General features: G+C 38.5%; 1 protein-coding gene across 1 annotated transcript; it reads left to right on the top strand.

Moving 5' to 3' along the window:
• The first annotated feature begins 738 nt into the window (after positions 1–738).
• On the top strand, positions 739–24,163 carry ppef1 (protein phosphatase, EF-hand calcium binding domain 1). Its single transcript, XM_055232548.1, has 19 exons — positions 739–809; positions 3,352–3,481; positions 4,293–4,325; positions 5,499–5,626; positions 5,711–5,771; positions 9,102–9,265; positions 10,779–10,893; positions 15,717–15,763; positions 15,846–16,012; positions 16,656–16,692; positions 16,765–16,914; positions 18,481–18,620; positions 19,255–19,495; positions 20,403–20,588; positions 21,276–21,418; positions 22,129–22,235; positions 23,003–23,166; positions 23,749–23,833; positions 23,940–24,163. The coding sequence occupies exons 2-19, from the start codon at positions 3,412–3,414 to the stop codon at positions 24,161–24,163; spliced, it is 2,262 nt and encodes a 753-aa protein (XP_055088523.1). The 5' UTR covers positions 739–809; positions 3,352–3,411.
• The last annotated feature ends 668 nt before the right edge of the window (positions 24,164–24,831 follow it).

Genomic DNA, 24,831 nt, shown 5'->3' with positions numbered 1-24,831 from the left:
GCTCCGGCTCATCAGCGCTGAGGCGTTCAGACTGTCCCAAAACAACCGCCTCAAAACGGTCACTCTACAGGAGGTCCAGGAGGCGGTCAAACTCATCAGACAGAGGACCAGAGCCAAACCTGCAGCCTGAAAATGAACCAAACTAATTTTATACAATACATTTTAAAAACATTTACACTTATTAATAAAAATTTTAGTGCTTGTAAATATTTCTCATTCTGTGTAAATCATGAAATCTGTCAAAGTAATCCAGGTGGAAAGTTGTATTTGGTGACATCTAGTGGAGTTAAAGCGTATTGCAATTTCAACACTAAAACGCTTTATTTTGTTGGGTTTTTTTTCCTCTGGTCCAGTTTTCATTTAAAATACCAATCAAGAACATATTTGACCAGAGTTTTCCCTATTGCTGTCTTATCTGATTTAGTATCCTCGGCTACGCTTGTGCCCATCTTATAAAATGGTAGTGACGTCTACGGTCAAAATTCACTTATACGCCTTTAACTTTAATAAACTGCGTAATTACAGGTTTTCCCATAATATCTTACGATAGTGGTGATTACTAGTCACACAAATGGTTAAAGTCCACCTGCTGTTCCCTCCGCCCCTTCGGCTCCTCTCCGGACTCACGCTGTGGATTCATCCCGAGGAGGAGCTGCACTGAGCGGACACTCCTCCTCGCGTCTGTGCGTCCTCCCCTCCACAGAGATAACCTTTTGAGATAACACAAATGTGGTTTGTTTATCTTCTAATGAGATCGACTTCATGCTATAGAGATTAATTAGAGTGGACTGGAGAGGCGCGAGCTGCAGGTAAGAGCCGGAACGTGAACGATGCGAAGTGAACGCGTGGGCTACTGTGCTTTTTTTTTTTTTTTTTTTTTTTTTTTTTTTTTGAGCTAATTTATGGAGGTTTGATTTGCTGCTGGAAGTGGGGTAAGCTGCATTTCAGGCTGCATTAAAGGTGCATTATGTAACTTTTCTGCTGGTTTCCATATTTATTTACCTGCAATGTTTCTCAGTATGGCATTAAACGTCTCCATCTTGCTAAAATGTAATAAAATAAAACAATGGATAAAAACATGCATTCTGTGGTCACGTCTCCACAGATCTGACATGTAACTTGGCCTGGTAGCATCACTGTGCTTTAGAAGGTACGTTGTTTTCTCATTACAAACAGACCTGGAATTGAGTTTTGTTTCATTCACACATGTTTAACGCACAAACTCTGCATATTTAGGCTGAGTTCTTCTCTCAAACTGAAAACATGTGGTAATACAGGAATTGTTCCACTGTGTTTTTAAACTCCATACAGCTTCACTTGAATCATTTGGATCATTTCAACCCTGGAATTGCCAACCTCTACTGCATTAAGAGTAAAAGAAGCTGTTAACATGAAAACTGCTGCTTCATGACATTACAAAATGGAGTAGAGCATTTTGATCTTTGGAGATGTAGACAGACTAATAATAAAGGAATACTCAAACATGTGTGAATGAAACAAAACACAACGCTGGGTATGTTTCTGATCAGATAACATAATACATTTTATGCAATCTTAGACCTTGTAATTGTGAAGGAAGAGATTGACCAGGTAGAGAGTTGAAAGAAGCTTATCTGATCAGAATAATGAAGTTACAGAGAGCAGGCGCATGCGTTGTGTTTTAAGGGAGTTTTTCCAGTAATTTTAGCCCAAGAAAGGTACTATCTATTTTACATTCTGTCTGTACAAGGTCATAAATGGATATACGGTTAGCTGTTTACAGGAAGGTAGAATATGTCAATAAAAAGATGCTTACAGTCACAGAAAAAATGCAATACAAGGCCTCTAGTCAACCTGGAAATGAAGAGCCGTATCATGTAACCGAAGTAACCAGTGTAGACATATTAAAATAACTATCTGTCGCATTCTTACAGAGAAACAGTTCACCTCAATGTTTGAGACACACAGTATTCAACACAAGGTTTAAGAGTAAAGTAATAAAACAAAAATAATGTTTTCAGGCCTTTAAAACTATACTGTGAAACACTACAAACAGAAGCAATAACATCTCCATGGATCTAGCAGCTAGTATTAGCTACACCAAAAAATTTACAAAAAATTGCAAATTTGACCCATATGGCCTATGATTTTTCTAACCGTTTTAATAGAATTTTAATAACCTAATGACTGTAATAGCTTGCATTTGATCTTTCTGAAAATATAAAGTGTAGTTCATTATTCCCTGTTTCCTGTAGCTCTATGGCACCGCTTCAGTGAGTAACTGTGGGGAAATTATGATTGATTGCATTGACCTGATTGTATTACTTTATTGATGCTAAAGGTGCACTATGTAACCTTTCTGGTTGAGTTTCCATCACCTGCTTGTCTCCATGGTGATGTTATTGCTATATACTTATGTATCTTGCTATTATTCAATCACTGGTGTTTTTTATTGCTCAAAAATACCTAGAATAAGATATATTCTTACTGTGACTATCGATGCCTCTCCACTGATCTGATCTGTAACTTAGCCAGTGGTGGAATGTAATGAAGTAAAAGTAGTAAAGTACTGTAATTAAGTAGAATTTTCAGGTATCTGTTCTTAGTAAAAAGTATCCACTTAAGTAAAGTGGATACTTTTTACTTTTACTTCAGTGCATTTGAGAGCAGTATCTGTACGTTCTACTCCACTACATTTTTGAACAGGACTGAAAAGTAAAAAATACTTTTCATATGATTTGAGGGGTTATTTTTACCATGTTCGTGGAAACATCCTGACTAAAGTTTTTGAGTTCAAGCTTTGGCTTTGAGCAAACAAAAATAAATACACAAAATTCATCAGAAAAATTCTGAAATTGATTTCTATTGTCACTGTTGACAAAAATATGTATTTTCTTTATCAATATAAATACTTTTAACACTTGAACAAATTAACACTTGTGTGAAATACTTTTACCTTTTACTCTTAAAGAATATTTCTAAACGGGTACTTAAATACTTTTACTTAAGTAGATTTTTTCATGTTGTACTTTTAGTTTTACTTAAGTAACTTTTTGCCTCTGTATTTGTACTTTTACTTAAGTAAAAGCACTTGAGCACTTCATCCACCACTGAACTTGGCCTGATGATGCCTCCTGCTTCTCTTCATGCAAGTTTAATGCTATACTGTGGAGCATTTTAGGCAAAGCTCTTCATGAGACAAGCAGGTGGCAGACCCTCCACTGGAGAGGTTACATATTGAATCTTTAATCCTCCTGGATATATTTTAATTGTGCACTTTGAACTCAATAGATTTTCAAACATAAAATTTTCAACCCTAATCTTAAACATTGTTTTAAATGTTGTGTTTTTGGTGGTCCGTTTTCTGTATAGGTCCCATCTCATAATTCCCATGTCATCTATACGAGGTAGGACATTTGGCTGGACGTCATTATGGGATGTGGCACCTCAGCTGTTGTCACAGAGACACAAGTCAAAAGAGTGGAGGAGGCTGAAGGTACCTGTACACACCTGCACATGCTAACGTTCATAACACCTTTGTAATGAACACAGGTTTAAATAAATCAGCTCTGTGGATAATGGTCTGACCTAAGCGCTAATGAGAAGGAGTGATATTGAGTCATATCTAATTAAAACACAGGTCTGAAAAGTAGTGGCAGAGTGGTTAGCTTAATACAACAGGAAGATGGTTCTATAGGTTTACTTTCTGCTGGCCTGTATGTGTGGAGTTTGTTTATCTTAAAAATCGTTCCTTTTCACACAAAAAAAAAGATTGTAACCATAATAATAATAATAATAATAATAATAATAATAATACAGAGATGTTATTGCTTCGCCCTTAATGTTTTAAAGTATGGCATTAACTTTCTTACATTAACATAAAGTAGCTTGAAAATTGTGTATTTTTACAGTGCAAGCTTGCTTCTCTACAGATCTGACTTTTAACTTGGCCTTGGTTGTCTCCTTTGGTCCCTCTTCTCTTCCTCTTCTTCTCCTCCTCCTCTTCTTCTCCACTGCTCCACCTCTTCTTCTTCTCTGCTCTTCCTTTTCTTCTCCTCCTCTGTTCCTGCTCCTCTTTCTCATCTGCTCTTGTTCTTCCTCCTCTGTTCCTCGTCTACCACTCTTCTTCCTCTTCTACTCCTCCTTTGCTCCTCCTCAGCTCTTCCCCTTCTCCTCCTCTTTCTCCTCTTCTCCTCCTCTTCCTCCTCTTCTCTTCCTCTTTCACCATCTCCCTTGTGTCCAATTATCACTTCTCTCTGGTTTTATTTTATATTAACATGTTCAAAACCTAAATAATTGTTTCCGTGTCTCAGGTGAACCAGTCCGAAATCCCAGCCCTGCTCTGAGTAAGGCCCCTCCGTTACTCCCCCGTGTGTGACAAACGTCATGTGTGGTTTTAAATGTGTTATCCTATGCTTTGCGTCAGGAGATATAGACAGAAATGAATCTCAGAATGTTCTTAGATTATCCTGATGATAATATTTTAGCAGCTGATCAAAAGTGTTTAACGTGTTTTCACTGACATCCACCCACAGCAAATATTTAATGATCACTGACTGATCTTTAAATATTTATTCATTTTAACTTGACTTAGCAAAAACCTCATAAAAATACAACTGGAAGTAGTGACGCTAACAGAGAGGTTGCCGGGCGCTGTTGTGCACAGGGCCTTTTACACTTACAGTAATCTCTTTTTTTACAGTAATCTCTTTTTAAGAAGCTCTTACTGAGGCTACTGTTATAGACAATACGATAGATTTTAAAATCTTGCATATTGTTTGAGAGAAGACTGAACTAATAGTATTCTAATACAAGAATGATATTTCAGAACTTGCAAGTTGTATAAAAAATAAAACCCGATGGAGACACAAGTTTATTTTATTGGAAGAGAGAACATTACCTTAAGTAACTCCAGCCTTTAAAGTTTGCTACATGTGACTACTTATCCAATTGCAATTATGTTTTTACTGTATTTAATCTAACTGGCCTAATAGAGATCAATAGGGTTATCACTGCATAGCAAAGGTGGAGACTCCAGTCAGACTTGAGTCACTATTTTGGTGACTGGAGAATTGATTCAGACTTGGACTTGAAGCTCAGTGACTCAGGACTTGACTTTGCCTTGAGCCCTGTGATTTGAGATGACTTGATGCTTCTCCGCAAAAATGATATCAAAAATCTAAATGTGTTAAACATAGGAACATGCGGCTTCTCTATTTTTTAAGGACCATTGACCAGGAAAAATTCAAAGTGTATGTGGTAGCTTGGTTTAAAGACTTGAAAGGACTTGAAGTTCAAAGCAGAGGACTTGGACTCAACTTGAACTTGCCTGTCTTTGACTTGGATTTTGACGCTAACTCGAGGCAAAAGACTTGGGACTTACTTGAGGCTTGCAAAACAATAACTCACCACCTCTCGTACATAATAGACTTCTGTGCCTGCTTTGTATCTGTGTGTGTGAGACTAACAGAGCATGAGATTCTTAAATATAAATGATACAAATGCATTTGTTGTTGCAGCCATGAAGGCAGCTGTTCTGATCCAGAGGTGGTACCGGCGCTACATGGCACACCTGGAGATGAGGAGGCGTTACACCTGGAACATCTTTCAGTCCATAGAGTACGCAGGAGAGCAGGACCAGCTGCAGGTGTGGGCAGCCCTGTCATTAAACACATTTAGATCAACGCCTTGGCATATCTGTACTTACAAAGGTTTTTTTTTTCTTCTGCAGTTGTCCAGTTTCTTCAGTTTCATGCTGGACAATTTCACTCAGTTAAACGGAAATGGACCAGGTGAGTCTACAATGACAACCCTGCAAACCCAAATTAAAGGTGCAATATGTAACTTTTCTGGAGGGGAAGGGGTATGCTGCCTGCTTGCCTCTGTGGAACCATTGTTGTTTTGCTGGGAGAGTTACAAAGTACGGCATTAAACTTAATTATCTCCATGGAGACAAAACCCCCCAAAAAGTTCCATAGGCCAAACTTTAAAGGCAAAAATTGGAGGCACTAGTTAAATGCAGTAGATTATTAACAGGGATTTTAGTACAAAGTTTATATTTATGAAATGTACATAGATTAAAGGCCCCATATTACATAATTTTCTGATATAAGTTGTTTCCTCATCAAAAAACTCCAGGTATATTTTTGAGGAGGTAACAACATTCTAACAAAGCTAAAATCTCACGAGAGTCAATTTTGCGTAATACAGGACCTTTAAGTTTTGATGCAGTTTTAAAAGAAAAAACAAAGAACACTACCCACCATTAGTCTCTATTCTAGAAACACTACAAATCTTTATTCCAAAGTTTTTTTTCTGAATAAATATAATCATTTGTTTTGTTTTTCCACTACTGCAATTGCCCACATATCGTAAACGTAGGAGTGTTGTTACTATTTAGCGGATGTTGTAGTTTTATTTATTTATTTATTTGCTGCTCCTTCATTAGTCACGCTTCCATTATTCTGTTCTAGAATCCCCCGGCGCTGCCCTGTTGCTAGGTAACAGTCCTGCACAGCTGTGGTTTAAGTGTGTATTAACCCACTCATTCAGCTAAAAAGCTTGATGCCCTGAGCTAATCCGCAAGCCTGTCCTCCTGATATCATCACTATGGGGCTTCCAAATGCACACATATAATAATACAGTGTGTAACAGTGTGGTATTTTTCAAAAGACACACAATATTTACTTGTATCTGTTTTTATTTTAAAGATCCCACCCAAAGGTCACACTATTTTCTGATCTGTTATAATGTTGTTTCCTCATCACAAACATACCTGAAGTTTTGTTTTGTTTTATTCACACATTTTTAACACACTCCCCACTGTTCCACCTTGTGATGTCATGTGGTAATACAGGAAGTGCTCCACTGTGTTTTTTAACTCCATACACCTTCACTAGAATAATTTGGATAATTTCACACCTGGAATTACCAATCTCTACATGGAACAAAAGGTAAAAGGTAGCTGCTAACTTGAAAACTATCACGACATGACATCACAAGGTGGAACAGAGCATTTTGAGCTTTGGAGATGTAGACAGACTAATAAACCAGGATTACTCAGACGTGTGAATGAACAGAACACAACTCCAGGTATGTTTCTGATGAGGTAATAACACATGAGTCAGATTTGTGTAATATAGGACCTTTAATAGGTTTAGTTTGTTTTCATACCTGACAGTTTTGAGTGCTCACTAGTGGGCTTCCTCAGAGTGGTCACATGATGTTGCTGTGACATGCCCTGTCAGCTGATTTAAACAGCTTTTGGTGCTGTCTTCCAACCGGGACAAGGGGGCCTTTTTACTCTCACACATCTGGGATACTGCCCTGAAGAAGTTGGACTAGATGGCGCTGTTGTCCGACTTCCACCAGTAGGAAGGCAGTGCCAAAACCTGTTTTAAGTGACTTAGCTGACCACTCTGAGGAAGACCGCCAGTGAGTAGTCGAAACTGTCAGGTATAAAAACAAACTAAACCTTGGTCTGAAAAAAGAATCTATTAAAATAAATTAACGGACCAGATGAACCTCATTGGACTTTTGTTTGTATGATTAACATGTTGGAGTGGTCTCTTTAGCTAAATATGCCCCTGTATATAGCTGCTGATTAAAAAGAAGCTTGGATTTAATGATTTCATAATTTGCATAAAGGAAGGGATCATCACAATGATACTGGAACAAACGCTGTACTGTATGTGCCGTTCACTTTGCATTATTAGAAACAGAAGATTTTATATAGACACTAGAATTGGTGTCATGGAGCAGGTCAGTGTTGGGTCAGTATTTAAAATTGAGGTGTGTTTTAAAGCACAATGCTCCTCCTTTTCTCCTCCTCTTCCTGCCCTGTTCTTCCTTCTCCTCTGCTCCTCTTGCCTCTCTGCTTCTACTTTATTCCCTTTCTTCTCCTCTTTTGCTTCTCCTCTTCTCCTCCTCTGCTCTTCCTCTTCCTCCTTTTCCTCCTCTGCTTCTACTTTGCTCCTCCTCTTCTCCTTCTCTTCCTTCTCTGCTCCTCTTCTGCTCCTTCTCTGCCCCTCCTCTGTTCCTCTTCTCCTCCTCCTCCTCCTTTGCTCCTGGTCTTCTCTTCCTCTGCTCCTCCTCTTCTCCTCTGTTCCTCTTCTCTGTTTCTCTTCTTCTCTTCTCATCCATATCTCTTCTTCTTCTCCTCCTAGGCTCCTCCTCTTCAACCTCTGCTCCTCCTCTTCCTCCTATGGTCCTCCTCTTCCTCCTCCTCTTTCTCCTTTTCTCCTCCTATGCTCCACTTCCTCCTCCTCTGCTCCTCCTCAGTTCCTCCTCTTCCTCCTCTGCTCCTCCTTTTTCTCCTCTTTCTCCTCCTCTGGTCCTCCTCTGCTCCTCCTCTTTCTCCTCCTCAGCTCCACCTCTTCCTCCTCTGCTCCACCTCTTCCTCCTCTGCTCCTCCTCTAACTCCTCTGCTCCTCGTCTTTCTCCTCCTCAGCTCCACCTGTTCCTCCTCTGCTCCTCCTCTTCCTCCTTTGCTCCTCCTTTTACTCCTCTTTCTCCTCTTCAGCTCCACCTCTTCCTCCTCTGCTCCTCCTCTTCCTCCTCTGCTCCTCGTCTTTCTCTTCTTTCTCCTCCTCAGCTCCTCCTCTTCCTCCTCTGCTCCTCCTCTTCCTCCTCTGCTCCTCGTCTTTCTCTTCTTTCTCCTCCTCAGCTCCACCTATTCCTCCTCTGCTCCTCCTCTTCCTTCTCTGCTCCTCGTCTTTCTCGTCTTTCTCCTCCTCAGCTCCTCCTCTTCCTCCTCTGCTTCTCCTTTTTCTCCTCTTTCTCCTCCTCAGCTCCACCTATTCCTCCTCTGCTCCTCCTCTTACTCCTCTGATCCCCTGTGTCTTAATATCACTTCTCTCCAGTTTTTTATGCAATTACCACATTCAATGTCATGGATCAGTTCAGTGCTTGGGTCAGTATTTAAAATTGAGGTGGGTTTTAAAGCACTGTAAAATGTTTTGAATGTTTAAAAAAATGTGAAATTGGTTGGCTCAATACATGTTTAACAAGAATTTGTGATTGTTCCACCTCCCATTTGTTGAGCGTTAAGTCGATATAGTACACACCATAATAGACCGACTCGTATCTCCAGCCTGTCCTCCCTTTTATCCTGTGTTTTTCAGACCTCATTTCGCAGCTCTTGGACCCTGTGCTGGACCCCTGGTTGGGCAGAGAGACCTGCTTTAGCTGCATCCCTGTCCCAGACTCTTACACTGGACCCAGATTGACCTTCCCTCTGTCTGTGTCTGATACCAACGCTCTCCTCAATGCCTTCAAGGAGCAGCAGGTAGACCAAATGATGAAATCTGTTCATTTAAGAGAAAGTACATTTTATATTGTATTATACATTGCAGGCATATGATTAAAACCACTTGCTTATCTGGCAACACAATAATGGACAGTTTGTTAATCATAGACTGTATAAAGAAGTCAACTAAGCGAGTCACACAGGGCATTCGACTCCAGTCACATGAAGCATTTGACATCAACTTGTTCAGGCACTGTAGGTGGAAATTAGCAGTTTTGGTATAAACAAATATGGCACAAAAATATTAGCTCTTTTGTGTAGGTCAGAGTTTTTATTTGCATCGTTCCTGATAAATAAACTAGATTGTTTCGAATATTGAGAAATCTATGGCTGATACGCATTGTCAATATTGTTGTGCCGATATTTTGGGTCGATTTGTATTATTTTCGCTGATTTATATACTTTTAATTCACAACAAACTCACCTACAGTCCCTTTTTGCCACAAACCATCAACAGAACAGTGTTTTGACAAGTTATCTGTTTCCATTTAAGTGTTCAAATAAAGCTTTATGTGTACTCTTTAGTCAGCAGGTCGGCCCAAGCAAGATATCGGCCTGTGCTGAAGATTTATATCAGACAAATTCTGCAAAATTGACTTTTCATAGCTTTTAACCATGTTATAATTGTTTCCTTCTCATTTACCCTCTCAAAGTTGTTGTTGGAGTTATTCGTGCATGTTTGAGCAATCTCTAATCGCTTATTTTCAAGATGTCATTTTACCAATCAACCCCCCTTTACACCGGCACCGGCCCACTGCTCTGTACTTACTTGAATTTAATTTTCTTAAGCAATGAGATGTGTGAGATTCAGCAGTGTTGCATACTCAATTTAGTGGCAATGAAAAAAAATCTACAGATGGAAACCTTATTTCGGTGTGTACCGATGGAGAGCCGTGGTCACATTAGTGGTAAAAAGTATTTGATGTATTGGATAGGTTCAGTATAATGATGTTATTAAACATATTAATAATAAATTCAGAGACTTCTTATACTCTAAAATTGTTGATCTTGTTTAAAAATTCACACATTTAATTGTATTCAGAGTTAAAAAATATTGTATGGCTCTACATTTTAAAATATGTGAATTTTTTTTGGCTGTCTCAGCTAAAAAGGTTCCCGACCCCTGCTCTAGTGTGATCTGCAGCTATCCATAGGAGGGGCTGACAGCTACAGTACATGGCTCTTTGTTGTGATAATGTTTACCGGCACCACAGTTTTCCAGCACAAAAGTCAGCGGACTTGTTTCTTTTATTCAGTTGTTTTAGATGAATATTGAGATTTAAAATGTAGACTCAAGTAGAATAGGTTTTCTTTACGGCTGATTGCTGATTTGCTAAAAAGAGTAAATATCTCTCAAATAAACAAATAAATTAAACTGTGAGGAGGGCTACCACTTACAGACAATATAATATATACATAATGTGCATTTGTGACTTCTTCTGTCCAGCTGGTGTGTTGTAGACTAAACTCACCTGCCTAATGTTTTTTCCAGACACTTCATGCCAAATATCTGCTTCAGTTGTTGTGTGAAACCAAAAAGCTCCTGAGACAGATGCCCAACATCGTCCACCTGTCCACGTCCTACACCAAAGACATCACAATATGTGGTGGGTACTTTGACTTTCATTTTGTTCCATGTCTATATTTTTATACACTTTTTTTGCAAATGTGAATGCAGCACACATAAGAGTAAAAATAGCTATTTCTTTGTATAGTGATAACTACAACGAAAATGTACTAAAACATGTCTTTCAAGGTCCTATATTACACAAAATGAATTCTAGTGAGGTTTAAGCCATGTTATAATGTTGATACCGCATGAAAAACATCAATACCCGGAGTTGTGTTTTGTTTCATTCTCACTACTTCGCCAAAGCTCAAAATGCTCTGTTCCACCTTGTGATATCATGAAGCTATAGTTTTCAAGTTAACAGCTACCTTTTATATTTTATTCAGTAGAAATCGGCAATTCCAGGGCTGAAATTATCCAAATGTTTTAGTGAAGGTATATGGAGTTTAAAAACACAGTGGAGCACTTCCTGTATTACCACATGACATCATAAGGTGGAACAGAGTGGTTTCTGCTGGAACAGAGTGTTTTCTTATCCACTAAATTTCTAAAGTCTGTGCTCAACAGTTTGCTGTCACCACTCACTCACATAGTTAACATGTCACTTCAATCTGTAACATTCCCAAGAGCTTTGAAAACTGCGGTTATCAAGCCTCTTTTAAAGAAGAGTAGTCTGGATGCCACAATGTTGAACAATTACCGACCAATCTCAAATCTGCCGTTTCTAGGCAAAGTCCTTGAAAAAGGTGTTTACCAACAGCTTATTAACTTTCTCCAAATGAGCAACTCCTTTGATGTTTTCCAGTCAGGTTTTAGACCCCACCACAGCACCGAGACTGCTCTTATCAAGGTGACAAATGACATCCGACTGAACACTGATACAGGCAAAGTCTCAGTCTTGATCCTGTTAGATCTGAGTGCTGCTTTTGACACTGTGGATCATGGGATCCTCTTACAGAGACTAGAGGACCAGGTGGGCATCACTGGTACGGCACTAAACTGGTTAAAGTCCTATCTAGAAAACAGGGAGTACTTTGTTGAAATTGGAAAATGTATATCAGATAAAATGTCCCTGTCCTGTAGGGTGCCCCAGGGGTCAATTCTGGGACCCCTGTTGTTCAATCTCTACATGCTGCCGTTAGGCCAGTTAATACTCAGCAATAATGTGTCCTACCACAACTCTGCAGATGACACTCAGATCTATGTCTCAATGGCAGCAGATGAATATGGACCAGTAGATTCACTCTGCCACTGCATCCAACAGATTAGCGTGTGGATGCAAAACAACTTTCTTCTGCTAAACTCAGACAAGACTGAAGTCATCATCTTTGGCCCACAGAAACATAGAGAAAGTGTCAGCAGTCACCTCCAGTCTCTTTCACTAAAACCTTCAAATCAGGCTAGAAATCTAGGCGTAATACTGGACTCAGACTTGAACTTTAACAGCCACATCACATCAGTAACATCTGTAGCGTTTTACCATCTAAAAAACATTGCAAAAATCAAAGGTATACTGTCAAAGCCAGACTTAGAGAGACTTATCCATGCATGTGTCTCCAGTAGGTTAGACTACTGTAACGGCCTGCTCACTGGCCTCTCCAAATGTGCATTCAGACAGCTGCAGTACATCCAGAACGCTGCTGCTCGGGTCCTGACCAGAACCAGGAAGTACGAGCACATAAGTCCTGTACTCAGGTCTCTGCACTGGCTTCCTGTAGCTCAAAGAATAGACTTTAAAGTAGCTCTGCTTGTGTATAAGTCTCTCCATGGACTAGCACCAAAGTACATCTCTGAAATGTTACTGCCATATGAACCATCTTGCAATTTGAGAACTTCAGGGACCGGCCTCCTGCTGGTGCCCAGAGTCAGGACAAAACATGGAGAATCGGCGTTTCAGTTTTATGCAGCTAAAACCTGGAACAGTCTTCCTGAGGATGTGAGACAGGCCTCTGCTTTGACAATGTTTAAATCTAGGCTCAAAACAGTTTTGTTTAGCTGTTCATATGACTGAAAAGTTTTTATTCTGCACTCTTCTGTTTTAATATTAATTTTATTGTGTTTTTATTTGTTTTATTTTATTGTCCTTATTCTGTAAAGCACTTTGAATTACCTTGTGTACGAATTGCGGTATACAAATAAACTTGGCTTGCCTTCTGCTTGAGAGAAGAACTCATCCTAAATATGCACCATATTTAGGATGAGTTCTTCTTCTCTATGTGTTTGTCGTAATGGCTGGTGTAAGGCGGACCAAAGAGTGCAGAACTCGGGGCAGATTTACAGTGTTTATTTACAGTTTGTGCAATAAGACAACAGTTCATTAAACTAACAGGGAGCACCCGAGAAAAAAAAAAAACGAAAGACGACTCGGTAGTGGCACCTCAAACTTTGATTTTCATGGGGCCAATGGGAGCCCGACTCGGAAAAAAGTCAACGTAAAAATCCGAAGCTCACATAAAAAATAAAACATGTCAGGACATGACAAAAATTATATTATGGCCCCGTCCTAAAATGTATAGGAAGTCGGCCATATTGGATCAAACACGGGAATGACAAAAGTGCACACCCTCACATTCAGGACATCTCATCACACAGTTTTCATCACAAACACTTCAAATTTGGTCAAGTCCCACTAAACATGTGTGATTAAAGATTATCAATTACATTTTGAATATGACTTTGGGTGTGGTCATGGTGATTTTTCAACCAAGTCGCAATTTTTTTGGAATATTTCAATAAAATATTTCTCTTTCACACATTTTTTTTTTTGTGGGGAAAACGCTAATACAGCGTTTATGCACATTTGTGAGCTGAACACAATGATATGCAAATCAAGACACAAAATGACTCTCTAGTGCCCCCTTCAAATTTCATTTTTAAAAATTCGTAGAAGACAATCTATTTGTCGTGGAGTTATGAAAAACATATGTCAAACATTACATTGCTAGATAGTTAAAATTTGGTACACTTATTCCACTCATACTGAACAAAAAGTCAATGAAGACAGGCCTCTATTTCCAACTGTGCAGGTGTGACAATTTCAGAAATTCTCTCATTGGAATGAATGGAGTAGTATTAATGACACGCTGATTTTGGGGGGATGGGCAATGTAAGCCGGAACAAAAAGCAGGATCATCATCATTATTATTATTAGTAGTAGTAGTAGTAGTAGTAGTAGTAGTAGTAGTAGTAGTAGTAGTAGTAGTAGTAGTAGTAGTAGTAGTAGTAGTAGTAGTAGTAGTAGTAGTAGTAGTAGTAGTACCACTAGTTGCCCACAGAGCTTTTTCTGAATGTAGATAATATAAGTTAAGTGTAAATTTCAATTAAATGAACTCAAGATATCTAACTGTTACATTTTATTTGGTATTTTCTAAATCAATTTGTTATTTTATTCATTTTCTTTTATTCTGAAGTTATTTAAAATGTTTTAACATTGAACAGATCTCTAATTGAGGACCATTACAGGCTCTTGTAGCTGGTAAATTGGTCATTAATTTTGTGAATGAGGTTTAACTGCAGCTGACGGAGGGTTTTATTTGCACACTGATCGGGCACTTGACTCTACTTCTGCTTTCTCATGAAATCAGTAACACAAATTAGGCTGATAACGTGTGAGATTAATCGAAACATGCAATTTTAATCAATATTTCCACACCACGTACCACCTCAGAAAATATTTGTGTTTCTGTGTACCACCAGATTCAAACCAGGTCTATAGCAGGATGAAATAGGGATTTTTTTTAATTTTTTTTTGGTGAACTAATCAAACAATTTATGAGTATTTTTAATTTATAATCACAAAAATATATTCTTCTTGTCTCATTTAATGATAGTAATAATTAGGGATGCACTGATCTGATACTGGTTTTGGATATCAGTTGGATTGGATATTGGCTTCCAAATATTGGTTCTGTTGATATATAAATTGATAAGAGTATTTCCTAGTCATAGTTGGGCCAGAAAGTCTCATAATGTTTGAATTTTTATTTATACAAAGCTGTTCTGTAGTTACTTGACAGATAAATAACAGCTGCATAACACATTTAGATCACAGGTTGGCGTGCGATTCCAGCTCCCACAGATGAATTTGTTGTTGTGTCTGCGTACACTGGTATATGAATGTGTGTGTGAATGGGTAAGTGGCGTAAAGTGCTTTGAGTGCCTTGAAGGTGGAAAAGATCTATATAAAAACCGTTTACCATTTACCATAATTACAATTATTAACCAAATTAACTTGACATCCCTAATACCCATACAGCTGTATTTCTGTATCCATTTTCCATAGTCTGGGATATAAAACTGACCTATAGAAGAGAATTATCCAAGGCACTCGGAAAAGTTAAAAGTCCTTTATGAATAAATTAATGAATGAAGTTTATTTTGGTTGTTTACATAAAAAAAAAAAAAAAAATGAATTAATAAACATTTAAGCCCATCTTGACCATCACATAACAACTCCACAATAGTCACATAACAAAGTACATTTACTTTAGCCAGTATCTTAGACACAGATGTCTTGACTCATATAAACCTACAAGAATGTATATGTATGAATTAATTCATGTTTTAAAGGTTTTTTGAGTTTAGACAGGGTTTTAGTTAACATTGGGATCATTCCAAAGTCTTAGTCTCCATTAGTTCTTATTTTACTAGATTTAAACTGAATCAAACCTCTTAAGTTATAGCGACTATTTCTTAATTTAAAGGACTGAATGCCTACTGGAACTTTATTACAAAAAGTGGGACACCAACCAAACAAGTGCTCTACATATAACATTTTTCGAGTCTAGTGAGCACCGCTTAGACTTAGACACTTAGACACTGAGAAAGTCTGGATATTTAAATATATTTCTTCTATTTCAGGTGATTTGCACGGCCGCCTTGACGACCTACTGCTCATTTTTTACAAGGTACATCTAACCTCCACTCTTACTACTTTTGTGTTGCTTTAAGACATCTTGTATTTCATTACATCGTATTCTTTGATTACAGAACGGGCTTCCCTCTGCAGAGACCCCTTATGTGTTTAATGGGGATTTTGTAGATCGAGGGAAAAAGTCTATTGAAGTGGTTGTTCTGTTGTTTGCCTATTTCCTGCTATATCCGGATTACATGCATCTGAACCGCGGGAACCATGAGGACCACATCATGAATCTCAGGTTTGACATAGTAATTATGTATGTATTTTTGATTTATTTGTTTGTTTTCTTTTGTTTGAAACGCTAGACTATAGTAATATTAACCTGCAAAATAGTCCCCTAATGACAATGGTAGTAGAAGCCTACTACCATTCTCGTTCTGGTGAAGTGTGCTCTACTAGACCTGCTACTACTACTACTACTATGACCAGTACTACCAGCTTATCTACTTCTGCTACAACTTAAAATATAAATAATACCAGGCCTGTTGACAGAAATATCAGCACCCGGGGCAGGAAGCCTCACATGGACCCCCTTCTAATGTGAATTAATAGGATGAAGGTCCAATTCTGGGCCCTTAAAACTCTAGGGCCCAGGACAACAGATGGTTTTGTTAGCCCTGTCTACTCCCCTGAGTGATACTTTGATTTAATAGTAATTCATTCGTAAATGTATTTTATTTCATTTCCAATTTCAAGTAAAGTTATACTATATTCATGGGTTTTGGTTTCCTGTTTATAGATGCCTTTTTGACAACTTTTTACAATTCAAAATAAGTCATATTTAGTTTTGAATCGTTATTGCTATGTGCAACTGTGCAAATTTTTCTGTCACTCTGAAACCGTGAATAGATTATGTTAATGACACTGACTGTATTTTGTAGATATGGCTTTACCAAAGAAGTCATGCAAAAGTACAAGGTATATATTTGTTCATCTTTATATTGTTATAGACCTGTACACTGAATAATAATGTTAAACTTAAACCTATAGACTCATGGCAGAGAGATCCTGCAGCTGTTCCAGGATGTGTTTAGTCTGTTGCCCTTGGCGACGGTCATCGATGGGAAAATCCTGATCGTTCACGGAGGAATCTCGGACCAAACCGACCTGGACTTCCTTAATTCAGTCGAGAGACACAAGGTCAGGGGTCTTGTTTGTTTTATCCTGTAGGTTTGGCTTATAGAACATTATGACAGGCTAGATGTACTTGTACTTGAGTAATATTATGTGAAGTAAAATTTCAAACCTAATGAATCACAATGCTATTTCTAATCAGTGGTGAAAAAAGTACTCAGTTTTGTTATTTAAGTAAAAGTACAGATACCAGGAAAAAAATAAAAAAACTCAAGCAAAAGTAAAAGTATTTCGCACAGATTTTGAGGTTTTATAAGGCTTCAAATGTAGTGATTCTGATAAAGATTTGAGCTGAATTTTGTTCAACAGAAACACTTGAATCTATCTTTTTTTTCTGGCTGTTTTTGTTTGTATATTTTTGTTTGCTCAAATTACGAACATGTCAAAAAAATAATAAACCCTCAGCCTTTTCAGCAGGGCTCAAACAATAATAAAAATTACTTTTACTTTTCAGTCCTGTTCAAAAACAGTAGAAAGTACAGATAACTGTTCTCAAATGTAGTGAAGCAAAAGTAAAAAGTAAAGTAAGTAAAGTACAGATCAACAGATGCTTTCTAGTTAACTGGAAGGTCAGTTATTCCCAACCTGAATGTTAGTGTTTCGGTTGAATTAATAATATGGCTAATGCTAAACCATAGGTTAAAGAAATGTAAATTTTACATGCATGCGGTGGCAGTTGGTCGTGTTTGTCCACTAATCCAAAGTTTGGTGGTTCAAATCCTGCTCTTGACATAAACATCATTGTTTGAGTGGTCACATCCACTGATCCACAGGTTGGCGGTGTGATTCCATCTCTCACAGATGAATGCTGTCATTGTGTCCTTGGGCAAGACACCCTCCTCGCCCCCAGTGTCTGCGTACACAAGTGTATGAATGTGTGAGTGAATGGGTGAGTGGTTCCTTGATGTAAAGCGCTTTGTGTGCCTTGAAAATGGAAAAGTGCTATATATAAAAATATGACCATGACCATGTTTATAAAATAACAGAATATTGTTAGATTTAACCTGTATAAAATGATTAACAACTTAGGTCTACCGTTTGTGGGGATTATCATTGTTGTAATACGTTACATGTAATACGTTACAGTTTATCTCATATGTGAAGTGGGAGCCCCTCAACCATCTCATAGAAGGAATTACCAGTCGAGTTGCATTCCAGACATAGACTGTATAAAAAAGTGGACTAAGTGAATGTGACGTCACCCATAGCAATTGGCTCCAGCCAAAAAAACCTCATCGAGGCTAGCAGTTATAGAGGCAAATTTGGAGCCGAGTTCCATATTTGGAATTCCCACTGTGAGTATCATTGAGAGCAACAGTTACAGAGAGAGGGGTGACAGTTTTCCAATGTCAAGTGGATTGGAGCGAGGGTTGATGGAGCCCGTAGCGCACTCATGATCACTTCTTATTTGGAATGCAGCAGCTTGCAGGTTAGCTATGTCCATTTATATATACAGTCTATGGTTCCAGAGCAGGCTAGTTGGAGGCTGTATTCAGTCTGCACTTACTCACTGTTGGACTATTGTATGCCTGTAGATAACATTCACGTTTTCTTTCATTTGCATTGGTCCAGGTGAAGTCTGCTTTGAGGCTGCCCAGACAGAGCTTTGAGCCTCTGGATCTGGGGCAGAGCTACAGACAAACCAAACGACTGCGCTCCACAGATGGGTCTCGCCCCAACAGCAGCAGGAACCAAAAGACCCCCAACCAAAGGCGAGTGAGCAGCTAAAACTTTGACCAAATCCAGAGAAAAACACAGAAATCTTTCCTATCTACAAATGCACAAAACATTTCTCTTTGCATTTTTCCCCCCAAAAAACTAAATACTCTTTAATTCTGCTTAAATGGTTGGCTTATGTGCTTCTGTTACATAATGGATAGAGAAAGCCTCACATCTGTTCTGGGATACCGAATACACATTTCTTCAATAGTGTACGACGATGTCAGTCTGGTCACTGGTGAACATCACTGAGTTCATAAGTGATTGACAGGCAAATTAGCCAATCAGGGACAAGCGTGGCCCATCTGTAGCAAAACAAATATGGCTGCTTACAAGGAAAAACAAAAACTATCACAGGTGACTGCAGATATCCCCGGAGTCATTGAGCGAAGCACTGATCTCTGTTAATCTGAGGTGAGAGAAATGCTATTTTGTTTGTAAATCATAGGTGACCAATGAGCTCCTTCGTTTCACATGCGTCACTGAAATTAACCAATCCAAGTGCATGATATGTAAATCTGGCTTGAGGCATGTTTGAGGTAGTGGGGACCAGACTGATATCACTCTGTATAAAAAATGCATAGCGACAGGATTCCCACATTTGTAATACTTCTGTATCTGCAGTAGAAGAAGGCATTGCCAGCTGACCCATCAGGACAGTGCTGCCTCCTGCTCCAGCTCCTCTTCCTCCTCCTCTTCTTCATCAACACTTTGCTCGCCCCGGAGCCCCTCCTCTCTCTCTCCACGGCCGTGCCCCTCATCTCCCAGCATACACTTCACCGTCAACTCCCTCCAGGTGCCTTTCCTGGACTCTCTGTCTTCACTGTCCCCTCCGTCCCCTCCTCAATACGAAAGAGAGTGGAAACAGGTCAGTCTGGGTAGTTTATATATATTAAGAATAACATTATGAACACTGGTCTAATTCTCAGCACCACACAAACTGCAAAACCTGGTACATTCAGAACCTTCTTTTTCAGTACCCCACAAAAAAACAAAAAAACAAAACATAACCAGCTGTCTAGCTCTACTAAATTGACAATTTATATAACTTATTCATATTTCATGGGCAGACTGGGTGTCTGTATTATTCAGAACCAAATTATTATATAGATTTTTATTGCCCATCGCAAATGGTCATAATGTCATTGAAAATTCAAATTAAATTCTCATTGAAAATTTGTATAAAGTATATATAAACAAGATGGATAATATACTTGATTATAGATTTGTCATACACAATTCAGCCTATTCAAGGGTTTCACTCAAATGATTCCTTCCTGGTTTGAAGGATTTTCATTTGCAAGAACCACACCACAACAATGGTATATGATAAAGATATTTACTCATGCTATGAATACATGTGGAGTCTGGGTAGGGACTCAGGATGGGGGCTCTGTCTCAGGCGGTTAGCCCAGCTGTTTCAGGACCCCCCTTCTTCCCTCCTGTAGATAGTGAGGTCTTCGGGTTAAACAATGAATAAGAGACACGAGGGTGGGAGGGAGGGGGCAAGAGAGGGAGACAAATGGCATTGCCAGGATAGGCTTGTATAAATAGGGCTTCTGAGTAATTGAAGGTGAAGTGGTCAGTGAAACATATTAACTCCATTTATGAGGACATTTTCCTATTCAAAAGATTTAATAATTGGATTTTTATTGAGTTACTTCCATAACAACAGAGGACTGTTGCAATGCCATTAGGGGTCAAATTCAGCCCATTCTTTGCAAATGTTTGAATTAAGAGTTTAATGTATTTCTGTGATCTCTTTCTTTTCACAGATAGTGGATATTTTGTGGAGCGATCCTAAAAACCAAGATGGCTGCTATCCAAACACGTTCAGAGGAGGCGGCTGTTACTTTGGTCCTGATGTGACCCAGAGACTGATGTTGCAACATGGACTACAGCTGCTCATACGCTCCCACGAGTGCAAACAGGAGGGCTACGAGCTCTGCCACGGAGGAAGGGTACGCGCACATTTACACATTTTGGTCAAGATTTTAAAATGTAAATTATAAAATTTAATAAAAAACACAGAAAGTGGCAAAGATACATTTAAGATACAGATCAAATATATCAATCATATATCAATGATACAGCATATCAGGGTTGAGCAGTGGCGTAGTTTTGGTCTTTAAATAACTACAATTGAGTTTTTGTGTAAATGTCTGCTTTTGAGTTTTTTTCTTTTAGGTCCTCACGGTAACTGATTTAATTGTATGTTATTTGATTCTGTTTCTATTAAAAATAAAACAATATTTACAAATTCTTGTCGAACCGAGGTCACAGTGTGGGTTCCATCATGATTTGTGTACACTTAGCAGTTTATAATGGCTATAGAGCTATCCACTTCTTCTGAGACTTCTCAAACTTTACTGTGATTGGTCAATCCTGCCTGTCACTCAGAGCATTATAGAGGCTGACCAATAGGAAGAGTGGGTGAGGAAAAGTAGTTGGCTTGTGTCTATATTTGAACATTAGGGTTAGGGTTTGGGTTGTGGATAGCTGTCGAAGCAATCACGCCAACCAAGTAATACACCTCATTCATTTCTGTTCTTATACATTGCTGCTATAAAGAAAAACTATACAAAAAGCAAAGTGTTCCTTGTATAAAATATGTACCAATTTTCATCTTTGACTCTGCTTTTCCACAGGTCATCACCATCTTCTCTGCATCTAATTACTATGAAGAGGGGAGTAACCGAGGGGCTTACATCAAAATGGGGAAAGACCTGATCCCTCGATTTTACCAGTATCAAGTCGGACGTGGTACTCGCAAACTCACTCTCACTCAAAGGTAGTGTAAACTTATACTGTGCTGTTTATTAACTTAAAGCAGACCTGTTGTGCTTTTGTCTGCTCTATTTATGACACCCATGCATATTATGTTATAATTTACAATTTTTAATCCCAATATCCATCTGAAAAGACTTAATAAAAGAAACAAGCCCACCGACATTTGCTATAAACTGGGGTGCCCAATGAGAGCTGATGTCACCATAAACATCATCACAATGAAGAGCCGTGCAGCTGTTGGCCCCTCCTATGGATAGCTGCAGATCATACTAGCGAGTAGCTGACTTGTTTTCTGGTACACTACTGAATCCTACGTGTATTATCGATTAAGGAAATCAAATGGAAGAAGAAAGTAAATATGTCACAGTGGGCATGTACCGGTGGCGGTGAAAACGGAGGTTGAGCTGCAATGTGGCATCTTGAAAATAGGGGATTAAACATGCACGATTCACTCCAAATACAACCACGAGAGGGTTAAATAGAAGGAAACAACAATAACATGGTTAAAAGCTCTGAAAAGTCAATTTTGCAGAATAGTTGTGCTTTAACAAAAAACCTATAGTGATTTAAAGCAAAGCAAAGGAAAAAACATATGAATATTGTCTATATCTATATGTTGAAGCTTTTAAGGCACCTTTAATAGTAATTTTGAGTTTGGTCACAAGATCATTATTTGTCTCATCTCAACGTAATGTATTTGTTTTTTTGTAGAGTGCGAGTTGCAGAGAGTTCAGCGCTCAAGGCCTTAAAAGAACAGCTCTTCACCCATCGCTCGGAGCTAATGGCTGCATTTAAAGAGTTTGATCACAATAACACAGGCACTACATGTTGTTAATTCATTATTACATATGTGAATTAATTATGTCATTTGTTATATTGGTAAGGTTTATCCAATATTCCAATCCACTTATGTTGAACCCATACTGTATATATAAATAGACATGGTCTTAAATTGATTGCATTAACCCGTTCTACATGATCCTGGTGTTTTTATTTTGCTATTGTGTCCGTAACTCATGATATGAACGTTAATAACAGACAAATCAGGCACCTTCTTTCCCCGAGGTCGCTCCCACTAGCGTTAGCAACTGGTTTGATTGACTGCATTGATAAGCGCCCACTCCCTGCTAAACCAGCGGTGTGGGCGGGAACCTTCAACAGCTTCGCTCCAGATTGGCTCTTTGGTTGCTATGATGCTCGTGGTCAGAATTCCAAATATGGAACACGGCTCCAAATCCTGCTAGCTTCGATGAGCTTCATTTGAGTGGAGCTGAATGCTTTGGGTGACGTCACCCTCACTTAGTCCACTTCTTTATACAGTCTATGATTGAACCTAAGCAGTGAAATGGTTCATTATACCACTATGTTTATCCAAGGTAACCAAAAAACTGCAGATTAACAATAGACCTTTTACCTGCCCTCAACTGTATTAAACATGATAGAAACTTATGTTATTTTAAAACCATCATGAATTTACATTGATTAAATAAAAAATAATGATAAAAGATATATAATAAATATATAAGTTATGTGTTATATGTGTTATTTTGAGCTAAATGCCATGTAAATGTGTGTGTTGTTTCAGGTTGTGTCTCTGTGAGTGAATGGGCTCAGGTCCTTGAGTCAGTGCTGAGGCTGGATCTGCCCTGGAGAACGCTCAGGCCTCATTTGGTACGTCTGACAGCAGAGGGCGCTGTGGAGTACGAGTCATGTTTTGAAGATATGGGCTCTGGGACACAGCTGGCACAGGTAAAGACTGAACTGTTCCTAACCACAAACATATATTGTGACATTGCAAAAATACATTTAACTTCCCCATCTACCTAAGATCATGAGCACACAGATAATCCTCCAGCTAGGTACTCTTGACTCAAAGTTAACAGCACATGTACTATGCATGGCCTCCATTCATGGGCTACAGCATATTTTTTTACTATTTCATTTTTTTCAGTGGTGGAAGAAGTACTCAGTTTTTGTTATTTAAAAAAAGTAAAAGTATCACCTGAAAAAATCAACTAGGTTTATTAACTTCAATAGCTTTTTTCCAGATGTTTTTATTTATATGTTTTTGTTTGCTCAAATTATGAACATGTTAAAAATAATCCCTCAGACTTTTCAGCAGGTCTCAAACAATAATAAAAAATACTTTTATTTTTCAGTAAAGTAAAAGTAAAAAGTATCCACTTTAAAACTTATTTAAAGTACAAATACCTATTTTTTGTACTTAAGTACAGTACTTTACTATTACTTCATTACATTCCACCACTGATTTTCAGGGCAGTGTCATGACACAAAAGTACTTGTTTTTATTCTGTTGTTTTGCTGTTTCAGGTCACTCCAAACTTGGCTGAGACTCTGTTCAGATACAGGACAGATATCGAGATCATCTTCAACATTATCGACAAAGACCACTCAGGTAAAAGACTTCTGCCTTATTAAGCTGCCTCTAATTTTAATTCTGTGGTAACTTAATGTTGTCCTAATTGTAGTGCTTAAGTTAACTTGTATTTGAACATGTCCAGGGCTGATCTCCATTGAGGAGTTTCGTCAAACATGGCGTCTGTTCAGCGCTCATCTCGGTGTGGACATCAACAATCAGGCCATTGATGATTTGGCCCGAAGCATCGACTTTAACAAAGACGGCTCCATTGACTTCACAGAGTTTCTGGAGGCCTTTCGAGTTGTCCACAAACTGGACAAGTACCAGCATCAGAGCAGGAGGGACTCAAACACAGAGAGGCTTTAGGGGATTTACAGATGAATGCTTTAAAATTTAAAACATTTTAATAGGACTGAAGACTGTCTCATGAATAGCACTCAAGTATTATTACTTAAAGTGATGCATCATGGATTTTTTGGCCTTAAAATGCACTTTAAAGGGGACATATTATGTCAACTTTTTTCTTTTGACTGTTACAACAGTTTTCCCTCATCATTAGCTCACTTAGCGTGGATTCATGCATGTTTGAATATTCCTGCATTGTCCTGAATTCAAGGCTTAAGTGCTCAGAATATAAAAATTTCCACTTCTTGTCTTCTGCTTTGCAGATGCTTGTATTTAAAAATTCTGACTCTAGGTCACATGAAGGCTAAAAATGTCATGTGACCCTTTTTCATGAATCATGAAAAACAGCCTCACAGTCATTTAGCAACAAGGAGCAGACTTCTGGGTTTCTGATCTTTTATGTTATAATCTGGAGAAAAATTGATTTCTGAGCCCTCAGGAAAACATCACCTTGTAAGCCAACACAAGGAAGAATCAAGCAAAATACAACTACAGGTCTGTTTTTTAAAAGCTCAAAAAGTCAATTTTCCCCAGTATGTTCCCTTTAAAATGCTCTGTTCCAGAGTTTCAGATGCTTATTCACATGTTCATGCTTTGGCAAAATAAGGTCAGTCTTTTTATTGACAGAC

Source organism: Periophthalmus magnuspinnatus, chromosome 3 (assembly GCF_009829125.3).
Source record: "Periophthalmus magnuspinnatus isolate fPerMag1 chromosome 3, fPerMag1.2.pri, whole genome shotgun sequence".
NCBI lineage: Eukaryota > Metazoa > Chordata > Actinopteri > Gobiiformes > Gobiidae > Periophthalmus > Periophthalmus magnuspinnatus.
Note: the sequence above shows the minus strand (reverse complement) of the source record. Positions and strands in the feature narration are given on the sequence as shown.